This window comes from Haliotis rubra, unplaced genomic scaffold (genome assembly GCF_003918875.1).
Source record: "Haliotis rubra isolate DU_JTF1 unplaced genomic scaffold, ASM391887v1 Scf1251, whole genome shotgun sequence".
Lineage (NCBI taxonomy): Eukaryota > Metazoa > Mollusca > Gastropoda > Lepetellida > Haliotidae > Haliotis > Haliotis rubra.
In genome coordinates this window covers 121,506-135,748 of record NW_025765172.1, presented here as the reverse complement: position 1 = coordinate 135,748, position 14,243 = coordinate 121,506, and the positions used below count along the sequence as shown (strand labels likewise).

The following is a 14,243-nucleotide window of genomic DNA, read 5'->3' as shown; positions in this document are numbered from 1 at the left end:
ACTAGAACAAGATCGCGGTATACGGGCGTCATTAAGTAAGAAATATAATAGAGCTTTCAATTTCATGGATGGGGTCGATACCACCCTTATGGCAACCAGCATAGGATTAGGAGCGGTAGGTTAAGGTTGATGAAATCAGAATTCTGGATGAAGTAAAGTTAAACACGATAAGCGATCATATTACCACGGCACTCACGGACAACAAAATCTCAGAGGAAGAGTTTAGTCTGGTCCTCTCTGAACTCACAAAATATGACAAAATGAAACAAGAGATTCGGTCCAATTCTCGTAAAAACACTGTCATCAGCGAAGACGAGGGAAAAAAGTACATAGAACAAGGAGTACAACAAGCTCAACAAGCCTTCATTGCGAAAACCAAAGAAATCATAGGATATTCACATTAAATTGTTTCGCTGAGATTAATATTATATAGTTGATGTGACCGGGAAAGTGTCGGTTTTGACCAGGAAGTTAGGGGGCGAGCAAAAGGTGGTATCACACTAGCGGAGAGAGATAAGGGCCTGATAAAAGCTAATATTGAAGAAATAAAGCTTTACAGAGTCTTTTGTCAGAAGTGATCTCGTACCGCTATTCTATATACTACTTACATATTGCGATTTTTCACAATAATTTCACTGGCTATCAGATTGAAGTTACTTTTCAAACATAACCAGTATTTCTGTTATTGTATCTATACAGCAACATTCTTCGAACTTTCTCCATATACGTCCGCCAGATACATCGAACACTACCCCTTTCTCTCTTGATATTCTCAAACGAATCGAATAATCCTGGTCAAAGTAGAAAAGTCTTAAGACCCTAAATAGGTAGATCTTCCGTTTGGGGGATATGAGAAGGACAGCGATACCATTATATCCAATGTTATAGAAAGCACTCCACTTACTTAGGAAAACAATAACCCACTGAGATATTGCATTCTTGTTGGAATCAATATTTTCGGCACCTGTTAGATCTGAACTTGAACATGCGAGGTCCGCGTCTATGTCAGGCTAAAGGTCTGCAAGATGTTTAGCAGCACTGGGGCGTAATAGTCATAGGCCTGCTCCAAACAACGGAATATAAATCTTGTGAGGACTTCTCTGACAGGGAAAATTACAGCAGTGCAAGATTTTGCTTTCGGAATCTGGGTTTATGGATCGTCAATTGAAGCAGGACAATCAAGACGAATTTCACAAAAGGCACAGAGTTACAACATGCCTATGGTATACTCAGAGATGAACACCCGCCTGTGCTATCCGGTCAGAATCGCTACACCATAAAAACTATTTTCAAGTCATGTCTCACAGAATATATAATTTGATATGGCAATGTTTGTTATCATATACGTCTGTGTGAAAGAAACAAATGTGGACAACTTTAAGTTCATGTATGGCGATATTACAGCAAAGGCTGAGCGGAGGAAGAAATAACATGGTTAAGGCACTGTGAGACTATTAAGAAAGGTCACATGCAGTGCAATGATATTCTATTTATGTACTGCCAAAAACTATTTTACATTACTGATGCGCGAGCTGAAGAGACTTAAGAAATTACGAGTTGGTTCATGTAGCGTATTTGGCCGCGCTCCAAGAGAGATAAAGTGCTATTCTGTTGGGACAGCTAGGGACACTTGCAAGGACAAAGGGGCAGCTCATCGCCCTTTTGTTAACAACTCACAACATTTGCCATCACCGCAGGCAAGGCGTAACTGATACTGGTAGCAAGAGCGAGTGCAGCTTAAAAAGCCATGTTAGCTTGCGTAATATTGCTTTCTAAGTCAGGCTCTTTTGATGTTAAAAATAATGAGGTCACGTGAACGTTAATTTTAAACGTACTAAAATGTGTTAAAATAGAATTACGTGAACCAAGTAATTCACATGATGGAAACATATGATCATGTTGCTTGAGCACAGGTAACATGTACGTGTATGAACCGTTCATATACATACCCCTGAAATCCGGTATGATACATAACTATCTAAGTTGTGTAAACATTTGCAAATTTGAAAATTTACATGTGTTTCCCCACATACGTAAATTTACATGTTTCCAACCTGAGTAAACTTAGAATGAAATCGGAAATTTCAGCAACCATTGAAATTCAAAGGAACGCATCGGAAATACTGTATGATCATGTATTTACTGGGGTATCTGTTTTGCAATTCATGTTTGGAAATACTTGACAATCCGGTCATGTCATACATGAACGAGGTACTTGTGCATGCGAAAATGTATGATGAGCATATGTTTCAAAGGTATAGATTCATATGAAACATATGCCCGAAGTTGGGAAATCTCTGGAACATACGTAAATCCGGTCATGGCATATATTTCCTACTGTATTTACGTTTATTTCAATGATTTACTATCCGGCTGTTGGTCCTGTGTAAATAGCATTGTGTAATCATAGCTTGATAAGTAAATAAGAAGTACATCTGAATAGTTCAGTTCTGTGACATTCCCAGTATTTCAGTTCCTTCAGAAAAAAGCTGCTGAACAAAGGTGTCGATTATTTATCTGAAGTCCACAGTCGAAAATACAGACTTGGGGTAACTTGAAACGTATCCCATTTCTCCTTTCCAACTGAAACAGGTCAAATTTAGTCATTGATATTCAGTAAGAAAACCCGGATATGTCCCACAACTACCACATGGAGGATGTACTATCTTGTTTACATTTGCTAATCTGAGGACAAGGAGGCGGATGTCCCTTTAATGTTTGAGCAAAGGATTTGACTACCATTTATTCGAATCAGTTGAAACTGTTACTGCCTGCAGAATATTCCGATCAGTACTGTCTGCATGTCATGGGAAGGGTTTGGTTTATCTTCATTTGAGCTCCGTCTTTTACACGATGAGGAGGAATACAAGGCTCACAACGTTTCAGATAAGCAGTGAAATAATTCTATTATACGGACTTTATCAGTTGGAGAATTAACCAGTCCTTCTACTTTCAGTTACTGTATGAGTCCACCACGTTGTACCAGGAGGTTGCACACGTCACTTCCAACTGTCGCCAGCATGGTCGGTGTTTCTTTATACTTGTTCCTGGCGTTGATGTCCACATTCTCCACCTCGAGGACATACTTCACTATATCAACATTCCCTCCCTCAGAAGCATGATGAAGGACGGTGTTACTGTCGTTGTCCATTGGTGTTGCATCAGCTCCTGTATTAACAAGTAAGTCAAATATGTTTTATCCCCATTCCTTGCTGCCATCATCAGTGGTGTCCTACTGCACTGACCGCGACTGTTTTTGTGTCCACCTTGTCCAGCTTGAGGACACGGCTCACAATATCCACATGTGTCCCCACACAGGCTACATTGAGGACACTTTCACCTGCATCATCAAATTGTGTCGGATCAGCCCCTTTAGTCACAAGTAGGTCGAAGATCTTCCCATGTCCTTTGTATGCTGCCGCCATCAATGGAGTCCTCCCGCACTGTCCTCTACCATTGATGTCCTCGTCGTCATGTGAGAGGATGTAGTCCACGATCTTCTTATTCCCACCCCAACAAGCGAGATGAAGGACGTTGTTTCCATCTCTGTCTACATGTGAAGGAAGACCCCCTTTACTTACAAGTAACAGAAACATGTCTTTATTCCCATGTCGAGCTGCACACATCAATGGGGTTCTCCCATCCCTCCCTTTACTGTCAGTGTCCACCATGTTCTTTGAGACGACATGTTTCACCATTGCTATATGTCCTCCATAACATGCCCAGTGAAGGATGTTGTTACCGACATCGTCCACGAGTGCCAGGTTAGCACCTTTCTTCACAAGTAAGTCAACCAGTTCTCTGTGTCCCCTTCTTGCTGCCCACATCACTGGTGTCATGCCTCCTTTCCCCTGCTTGTTGATGTCCTCCAGACTCTGGTCCAGGATGTATCTGACTCGCTGTAGGTTCCCGTCCTTGCAGGCGTCATGGAGGTCAGTGTCCTGAGGACGTTGGGGGTTGACTACTATAAAACAAAGGTCACTCTGCTGGTCATATGTATGACTCATCTTACAAATTTGCAACGTTGCTTGCAGCAGGTATATAATGCGAGTTGCTACATATAATTTTAGGAGAGGAGAATGAGAAGTAAGTACCCAGGATATATTAAACCTGAACACCGCAGGATAAAGACAAAATAGCCTTGGTTAATATATTCATGAATGACTGTATATCAGTATTGACACCTTGAGTTCAGAGTAATATAATCTTGCCCTGTCGGTAGCATCTGAAATTTACAAAGTAATGAATAGTAATATTCACTGAATGGTACTCATGTCACTAAAAGGACTGCTGGTGGTCACACAGGGTGCAACCTCGCCAGATGTACGATCATGAGAGTATAGTTGTCAACCAATGGCCTTTACACCAAGTACCTCAGTGAATGAGAGAACAAACGTAATGAATGCCCCAATATTTTAATATTTTAATAAATAAAATAATAATTTGACACTTGTTAAAGTGAATGCCCAAAGGTGCGATGACTGGCTTTGTCATCGGTTGTACAATATCAGGACCAAGTTGTAATGGGCTGAAATTTCAACATGACAGCGCTACGCCCCATACTGCATAGTTGTGACCTACAACTTCTGATGTAACGCCGGTGTTGGTGTGATGAACAACCCATCCCGTTTGTCAGACTTGATCCCGATGGAACAAATTTTGGATGCTCTGTATATTAACCCCAGACTTTCCATGAAATTGAGCAAGGTATTCCTGCCATGTGAAATTCGTGACAAACATGAAAAACCAGGGCACCTCCCTGAATACCCATCCGTTCCAAACATACAGCTAAACTGTATTAAGATTATGGAGGATTGGAATTGAAAAGTTGTTATTCGGCCCAAAATCACCTAAACATATTTGCGATATTGATTTGTTCTTACCGCTATCAGCGAGAAGCTCTAGATCTCCCGAGTCTCCCCGGTCTGAAAATAGAAAACTATGTCTAAGGAACTAGGAAATACACTTCAAGACGATAATTTTAAACAACATTTGGCAATGATATGGAGTCATCCTTTACAGATGTGGATACTCTGTTTCAGCTTCCCGTTATTCCATTTGTGTAAGTCCTGTAGTCTTTAATGATTTAGATGGCAGTAAGTATAGTTAGGCCAGATGTTCGTCATTTATCTGCCGTGACATCAGAAATTGGTTAGGAAGGGAACACAGGGTACTGCCTCTCTGATGCGTTCCTAGCAGATGTAGATTGGCAGTCACAGTTGCCACAAGGTTGTTCATTAGGTTGAATTGACAGTTGACACTCTCTAGAACACCGGACACGTTTTAATGTCTCTAATCCTGTATACCAAATCCACGCTTCTCCTTCTGGAAAGAGCTTTCTGTCCTCCAACGACATATCCAAGATAGTCACAGAGTATGGCTGAACTGATGATCGGACTTAATATACAACCCCATCCTGTGAAATACACATGCAGTTAAATTTACCCTGCGCCACCGAGGGTAAAAAACAAATACCCTCCTTTAATCATGAATAATTGATAGTGAACACAGCATCAAATACTAACACTGACACAAACATTTTCCTTTTCACATTGATATTCATTCCCAAGGCTAATACATGTACTTTTCGCTTAGTTTATTTTCATGAGTAAGGCACCTTCAGTTATATCAGTTATCCTGCCTTTTTGAACTGATCATGATTATGATGTAAATACACCATACATCGCTGGATTATCATAGGGACATCATATGTTTATTTGGCAGCCATACTAACGCTATAACGAGGTGCATTGCATCACATGGGCACGTTGCTTGTAAGACTAAGTTTGTCCTTTATAAGTTAGTGGCATGTTTTACAAGTCAATCCAAGTCTAGGCATTCACAAGATGATGGAAAATGCCTACCTGGATATCATATTGATGCCTAAAAACATTGAAACATCCTATCGTCACAGACGTCCACTTGAATCCATCATCCATTCTGAACATTTGTGATGACATGCGCTTGTATAGCCTTTCACTCGACAGTAAAAACATTATCGGCTTCTTTTTCATACTTTCTCAATGTTCATATTTGTGTCGTTTGAATCCTGAAAAACGGTCAAAGAGTAACCTCACTTAGAAGATAAATAGTTTGGTTTGTTCAATTTCCGGGATTCATTGGAATTCAACATAGGCAAATTTAGTTTAAAACCGACGGCGTGATCGATCGATATTGTAAACCAATTTGTAGTGGGAAGCCTTTTTCCAAGGAGCTCTTTGAATGTAGCGCGATCGTGTGTCGCAATGCGGTTAGCCTCTCGTGGTCAGGTTCGCTGTCGCCCCAGATACGAGAAACGACAAAAGAAGGGTTACGCTATTATCTAATGGGGGAGTAGTATATATAATGGGGGTATGAGATCAAGTCCAACAAAAGCCTCTGCAAAGCCTTATTTCACAAATAGAGCTTTTGTCAGGCCCTTATATCCCGCCCCAGTATATCTGCTACTTTTGAGACTCCAGTTAACTTCCCGGCCACGCGTGGCACTACTGTGCCGCTATGCCACGTTGACAGGAGGTAACATTGTGCCGTACGGTATGATCAATAATTCCTCTCTAATGAACCCTCTACCTGGCCCATCTCTCAAGTAGTACAAGTTCGGCTCCAAATCGGCTTTGATGTCCACTTTATCTATGTTGTAAGTTTGACTGACCATATCGGATCGGTGGCTTTTCGCTTCACGGTTATCAGCCTCGTGTTCCCCCGGCTGGTATAGGTACCTCACGAGGGACCTGTCTGGTATTTGTTTCTCCTTCCCACGCAATGGTGCAGCCGCCTCTGCCACTATTGATTTTAGTTTGATAGCGTCTGCCGGTTTCTTGCCGGTGAGACGGGTCATTTCATGGTTGATGGCAGACACCACCTGAGGTAGCCGCGCTACCCATTCAGTCGATCGTTTCCCCAGGTTGGCCATCTCTCTCGCATACTGATGTCCGAATAAACGCTCAGCCAAAGTCCTATTGAATCTCTCAACTATGGCTTGGCTGTGATGGGCTCCAACCGTGCCACGTCTGACCTTGGTGTCATGTTTATCCAGCAGGTGTGACACGACACTCATGAACTCCCACCCGGGGTCAACTTGCAGCTCTGTTGGCCACGTCAGCGGACTGCACTTCTATATACGTTCAAATCCTCGAGCTACCTGGTCCGAGTCTTTCGCGGTCAAGGGTTCGGCTTCCTTGTAGCGACTGGCCACATCCACGACGGTTAAGGCATACTTGTACCTCTTATCGTGGGGTAGGAACAAGAGGTCCGCCTGGTAAACGCTATTGGGTATGTTAATACCAACTTCCTTCTAGGCACGTAGCGTGGTGCCGGTAAATAGATCTGCCACAGGGCATGTTTTTCAAGCCACGCTTTGGCCTCCTCCGGCGGTACTCGCGCCATTTTAGCCAGCTTATGTACGGGGCTAGCTCCTTTCCAGTACCCACGCGGGCTGTAGTCAATAGCCTCAAACTTTCTCTGGTTCCGTGACATGTCACCCGATATGTACACCTATGTTCTTGGTTCAATTTTCTCATGCCCATACGCGTACGTGTTGATCCCATCAATAGCTATCTAACGTTTAGTGTCCATCGGTGACACGGACGTCTTGTTTATAGTCAGTCCGTATATCCCATACCCATCACTTCTAAGCGAGTTCATTTTATGCCTAAAAGTACGGAACAGGGCTTCTTTGAATCTGGCGTGTTTGATGTGTTGTTTCACCACATACTTCTTGACACCCTTCGCCTTCCGGATCTCACCATTGTCGGCCTTCAGGATGGAGTACATGTTGGGCCTCAAACCTATGTACTCGCCTATGCGCGTGCCAGCACACTCGTCCTTCATCTTACCTATGACCTTTTTATTTACCGTGCTGTGTAAGGCATGGTCCTTGGGGTTGTCACTGGTGTCATACAAATCGAGGCATTTTTTCATGTCCTCATACACGTCCTCTGTTCGAATCTCCATCAGCAGGGAATCCGTGTCACTGTACAGCACTTCACACCTGTCGTCGTACTGTTTCTTCAGCTCGTTGTAGTAAAAGTCGTACATCAGGTGTTTGGATAAATCGAGGATGCTCATCCCCACGTAAACAGGCCGGTTGAATTTTATGTGGCTTTTCTTCATGTGTAGGGCAACCAGGTCATCGGTGAATATCTTGCTCCGGTTGAATGCCGGGCTGGCTATCAGCCTCCTGAGCTTGTCTTCCTCATTCGACCGAACCAGCTTCACGGTCACGCGTTTCCTCAGGTTCTCCATAGTCTTACCAAACACCGAGTTGTTCATGAGCTTGTAGAGATTTTTCTCAAAGTCACTGGTGGCAAGCTTTCGGAGGTCTGTGTTCATTCTGATGTATGGCTCCATCCAGGGGCTCTGGTTGAACACGAGCACCCTGTGTATTTTGGTCAGCATCATACCCAACGACAGGTACAGCTGTAGGTTGCGATAGTGAACTATGTACTTGGTCTTATTCATTAAGTTGGGCACGAGTTTTTCAACGTCTGCCATCCGCCCACCTAACAAGTTATGTTGGTACTCAGACATCCAGTCTGGGTTAACCCTCATACGTTCGGGGACCAGGGGGTAGCTGTTGTGTGATGTGTGTAATGCCTTAGGGTATTCCAAGTCCACCTCGAGGATATAACCTTTGTTCGAATCTGGTGCGATGCTCATAACATCAACTTCGTGCGATTCCCATTCGAATCCCCCTGTGGGTAGATACTGGCTCATGGCCCAGCCGTACAGGTTGTTGGCATCGAGGTAGAGAATGTGATTGGTTGGCTTGCTCGGGTCGTAGCCCTTCACGCATTATTGATTATTTGCTTTTCGCATATCATTTGGTTGCCATGGAAATCCGCGCCATAAGCCTTTCTCAATAAATAGGTGCATGTCGTGATCGGTGAGCAATTCCAACTTAACTCCGGTCTTTTTCAACAAGGCATCCCACAACAGACCTGGGCTGGTGTAATACCATGCGGGGTCGAGTTTATACTGCTTGAAACATGTCCGCCTAAACGTCTCAAACACATCGGCTAGCAGCAGTACATCTGTCCTCAAGTAAAGGTCGTGGTAGTCACCCAGATTCTTAGATCCCAGTTTATTCCATACGTTAATCGCGTGCGAGTAATCGTCTTGGGATATTGTCAAGTTGGTCAGATTGCTGTAAAATTCTCTGATAGGGGGTAGTCAGGTCTCAACGAATTTGGCCCAACTGTCCATGTACTCATAGGGTTACACACCCTTCCTCATCACCAGGGATCGAGTCTCGGCGTCGGTATATTGATCAGTGATGGGGAAGGTATCGTTGGCCTTGACCAGACTGTCGAGTGATGACAGGAGGAATTGAATCGAGTCAATGAACCTCAAGCCGTTTAAGGTGAAGGAGATGTATCTCTCCATGTTGTTGGGGATGCACGTCAGGTTGCCGTCGACTTTCGCGATGTCCTGTATGATCAACCCTCTCAAGTTGTGGAAGACCACGGGGATGTTTATTGTCTTGGGGGTGATTCTAAGCTTGAGGTTACACGCGCTGTGAGCGGCGCCTCTATACTTACCAGTGACGGGGCAATGATCTCTCACCGAATCACCGTTCAGTGGTGAGTCACACACGTGGCGTGACCTAGCCGGTCGGCTTGGGTCATATGCATGGGAGCGACTGTATACAGTGCATTCCTAATAATTTTTTCTTCCTCCTGCAAACACTTTAGAAACATTTCAGCCGCGTCGGGACCCCTATACACTACGGGAGCTTCCGTTTCCCCATCACAACGGACGACCACGTATCCAAACCCACAGGCCTCATGCTCTTGTGTTTTTTGTGTGGCTGAGGTACCCCCAACAGCCCCGCTGGCGGCAACCTCAACAGGTTTGACCAAGGCTTCAAAGTCGGCGTAGATGACATAAGGCACAGACATTTGGTTCTTGTGGTTGCCAAATTTTAGGATATTGTCACCTTCCTTAGACATGTCGACTCGTATAACCGTCTGCCCCACACCTTGGCAATCCTCCCAGTGGGATTCTAATAAATGAGCTCGTGTGAAGCCGTGTAGGCATTGTTCGCAGAAGTGACTCTTTTCTCGGTGTGCCGATTGGTCGTACAACAGCCTGCTAAAGTGTTTTATCCATGCGTAGTGGTACTTATCACCTTGCTGGATCATGAAATTATTGATAACGCCGCGACCCAGACTCATCGGATTGACCCTGTGGACTATTGTTGTGTTACCTTCGTGCCCAAAGACGTTTATGGCTATATCATTCTGTTTTTCTATTTTAGTTATCTGGGATATGGGGCTGGGTTCATCTATACCATCCCAGTTGAGCCCATCGTCTTGGGGGATAACTAGAAGGCCTGTTCGAATTAGTGTCAGCCGACAAGGCTGACCTGATAGCTAACCTCAGGCAATCTTCTCCTCTATTCTTGACGTTGACCATGGCCTGTTTTTTCTTATAGTAGGGGGGCAAGTCTAGGTATGACCCGCCTCTGAACGTCACGTAGTTAGCTATGTCTAGATAGACATTATCGATTTTATCAACAACCCACCCGGACCCCACGTGTGTGTAGCGTTCTAGGTATTCTCGTATCTGCTGAAAACTGGTATCGATTGATGCGTTTATGGTCTCTGTATGAGTCAGGACTTCCTGTTTACCTACAGCGCGCTCAGTGGGTATGAACTGTAGGTCAATAGCTCTATTCTGCCGTAATACTTCTACAAGCTGTGGCTTCCTCATACGGGAATATCCACCTAACCCCAAATCGCGTGCCTGAAATTTAGTTGTTTTACAGTGGAGGCTTTGCTACGGGGTCATGTGATATTAATGTGACTAACCCGGCTCTCCCCAGGTGGGAATAACCCGTCAACCAGCTCTTTTGCTCGGAGTTTTAGTTGTTTTACCGTGGGAGGGGCTTGCAGGCCTTGTAACCACAACAAAGCTGATTTCCTCATTTTAGAGTAACCAATTACACCCCCGCTGTCTCCAACCTTGATATAAAAAGTGAGGCGCCAATAACATCCTTTAGTAAATATCTAGATAGACCTTATCGATTATTCCCTCGACCCACCCGGAACATACGCAGCATAGTAGAGTGTTTTGTATTACAGTCCAATCCCGATGAGTCGAATGCCGGTGTCTCGAATATTATGCATAACTCGAAATACCTGTCGGTCCCGACAGTTGTCATCATTTGAATACCGGTTACACGAATTTGTCTCATAAATACACACGATGACTCGAGAAGGAAATTTGGTCCCATGAGATTCAAACAACAGCAATCTTGTATACATAAGCCGAAGTCAGTCAATGAGAAGTTGATTGGTGTAGCAAACTGATCCAATTAACAAACCAGAGCGACTCCTTTCCGCCATTGACAGGTGAGTTCAAAAGTCAGATTAGTGATTTTACGGAAATCACTGTCTGTGCTAATCAGACTGGAACTGATAGGGTACCCCTATTAGTGATATGGAAATCATTAGATAAACAAATGCTTAGGCGGAGGAATTAGGACTGGATCATCTTTTTTTCTACCCTCATAGACATACCTATGTCTCGAATACATTGATAAGTCGAATTTATTACTTAGTCCAAGCGATTCGACTCATTGGGATTTGACTGTACTTGCAACGAGTTGTCAACAAGTATATCTATCTCCCCATGCACATCTACTCGCCCCCCATCAAAGTAATTCCAAGTGTGCCCAGCCCACAGCACATCAAACCCTACTTTCACCATGATTGTAAACGAGCACCCCTTATATAGTTCACTAACAATCATGGGTTTGAGGACTCGGATATCTATACTTTTCCCCACATCCATCTGCCAGCTTCTCAGGCAACTTTCCCTGGGCTCAATTTCCACAAACATAGTTATACCTAGGTGTCCACATCCTCTAATTGGGGACTTATCCTAAGAAGGCGCCTACGTTCTTTTATGTAGGCCTTTTTATTCTCATAGATGAGATGATGTCTGACTACGTTTGCCCCGTGAACTTTGCATAGGCAGTAGTGCCCTTTCACCCCGATACCACACACAGAACACATGTAGTTAGGGCTTCCCATGTGGAAACAACAGTACCCCTCAGTCCTGCATCTCCTACCACAGGCTTCTTTCTTCCCCATAAGTATGTATTCGCATTGGTACGGAGCATGTCTCATCTTTGGCATACTTATATGAGTACTTAGCCTAATTGTTTTGCAACCAACGCAGTCGCTGATATACCCAGCGTGATAAAGACCAGTTCCCGGTCCATTTGCCCCTTGGATGGTGTGTAGTACTGAGCGAGTGTGGGCTTAGGAGGGAGTTGTTTTAGCTGTTCACCTGTTAGTAGGTAGCATTCTCTCCCTGCGTCGTCGACATCGTGGAATGTTTTAACGGCATGGCTCTCACGCCTGAGATGTTCGTTAATGTTATCGATCCTCTGAACACATTTTTTCGCGTACTCGGATTGCGCCGCTTGTAATCGTTCCACAGCAAGGTCGTGCCGCTTCCTCTCTGCCTGTATCTCAGCCGCGTGTGACTCTCGTAGTTTTGAGTAGAGGAAATTACTCATGGCGATCGTAGCCATCCTATATATATTTGTACATTTACTTCATAATATTTTCCGCTAGTATCCCTTGTTTTACTAGGATGTCCTTAGTGGCCATCGCCATACCAAGGTTCATTATGAGCATACCCATATCCTGCAGGTTGAAATCTAGTTTGATAGTCGGTTGTTTAAGCACCATTTTGGTCAACCGAGCGTACCGTACAGCTAGACTGGCGACCACGGTGGCGTGGTATGCGTCGTTGACGAACGTTTTCCCCTCAGACATTAAGTATATGATATAAAAATACATATTTTATAACATGATATGTGGGTTGACCTCTAATTGCGGGGGTTTCTCCTGGGGAGGGTTTTTACCGGCAGCTACTCTCTTAGGATTCTTCTGCCTGGTGACTGTAGGAGGGTTCACCTCGGGAGGGTTCACCTCCAGTTGGGGTTTCCCCAACGTGGGGGTCTCCTCCCTGGGGGTTTGGGGTTCCTCCTGTGCAGTATCCATCTATACTATTAATATTATATTTCCCCTCCTTAAATTGGCAATGCTTTGCCATGATAATCACCGCCGTCACCGGGGCTAAAAACATACCGTATTTGTGGTACAGCACGCAGCTGATAGAGCTCAAGGCATGTTCAATAAAAGGGTATTTCTCAAGGGCCTCCCACAGGTAAAGTCGGCGCTCCGGGGGGGATGGGAAGGAAGTATGACACAATACCAGTGTATATCTGGGTAATAGCCGATCCTATAGTCTTTGTCATCTCGGCCCCGAGTCTAGCCTCGTATCTCACGTACAGCTTATCGATTTCTTCGGCTGACATTTTGTGAATCAGGAGTGTAGTCCCCAAAGTAATGTTTGGCTTTGCCACCAACAGCCAACGCCACCAGTCTCTCTCGCTTATTATCGTCCCCTCGCTTATCATCGTCCCCTGGCACCAACAGTTGTTCGAGCAGTTCATCACACTCCATTTAGTTATGTAACAAGCAAGTTTTAGTTTTAACAATATACGGTGTAGGCGAAACACAGAGAAACGAAGGTTAAGTTGCACACGACGAACACTTCCAAAACAACCATAACTATAACTATAACTGATAAGTGCTAAACGCTAAGCATTTGCTAAGCATTGCTAAGCTTTTGCTAAGCATTGCTAAGCTTTGCTTAACTAAAACACCCTTTAGGCCACGGGTTGGTCGGTCTTGAGCACTAGCTTAGCGAGCTGTTTCTTCACCAGTTCCCGTTCTAATTTGCTCATCACATCGTTCTCTCTCAAACACTCCTCGAACGAATCCCTGTTCTTGCAGTGGAATAAGGCCACCCATCGCGTCTGCTCCCTGAGGTCTTTCAACACCGAGTTGAACTTCTGCGTTAGCACTCAGACGCTGTGATTTGCGTGCCGGCCAGAGAAGGCCAGGTACGATAGCATGTCTCTCTTTTTTGTTATCTCGCGATTAGCGCTGCAGTCGTCCAGTATGAACAGTGTCGATTCCCCTTTAAATTTGATGTGATAAGCTTTCAACCAGTCCTGCAGACGTGTCCCCGGGTCGACTTTGTGTGCGTCCGTGTCCGTCATCACCCAAGGTCTTTCTGTGTACATTCTATTCATTTGCAGAGGAGGGCACATGATAACGATGTTGTCGAACACATCCCTATAGTACCCCTCCAACATATCCAGCACGAAAACGGTCTTCCCACAGCCCGTCTGCCCGCACACTATGGCGCAGTGTGGG

General features: G+C 44.5%; 1 protein-coding gene and 1 long non-coding RNA gene across 2 annotated transcripts in view; one reads left to right on the top strand and one right to left on the bottom strand.

Moving 5' to 3' along the window:
• Positions 1-2,914, top strand: part of LOC124266385 — a 28,031-nt gene extending 25,117 nt beyond the window's left edge. The window contains exon 5 of the long non-coding RNA XR_006895754.1: positions 2,420-2,914. This is a non-coding gene — a long non-coding RNA (uncharacterized LOC124266385). The remainder of the gene's footprint in view (positions 1-2,419) is intronic.
• A 35-nt stretch (positions 2,915-2,949) lies between these two features.
• LOC124266383 (ankyrin repeat domain-containing protein 50-like) overlaps positions 2,950-14,243 on the bottom strand; it is a 41,312-nt gene continuing 30,018 nt past the window's right edge. The window contains exon 5 of the mRNA XM_046701191.1: positions 2,950-3,941. Within this exon, the coding sequence (XP_046557147.1) occupies positions 3,222-3,941 (720 nt within the window). The 3' untranslated portion in view covers positions 2,950-3,221. The remainder of the gene's footprint in view (positions 3,942-14,243) is intronic.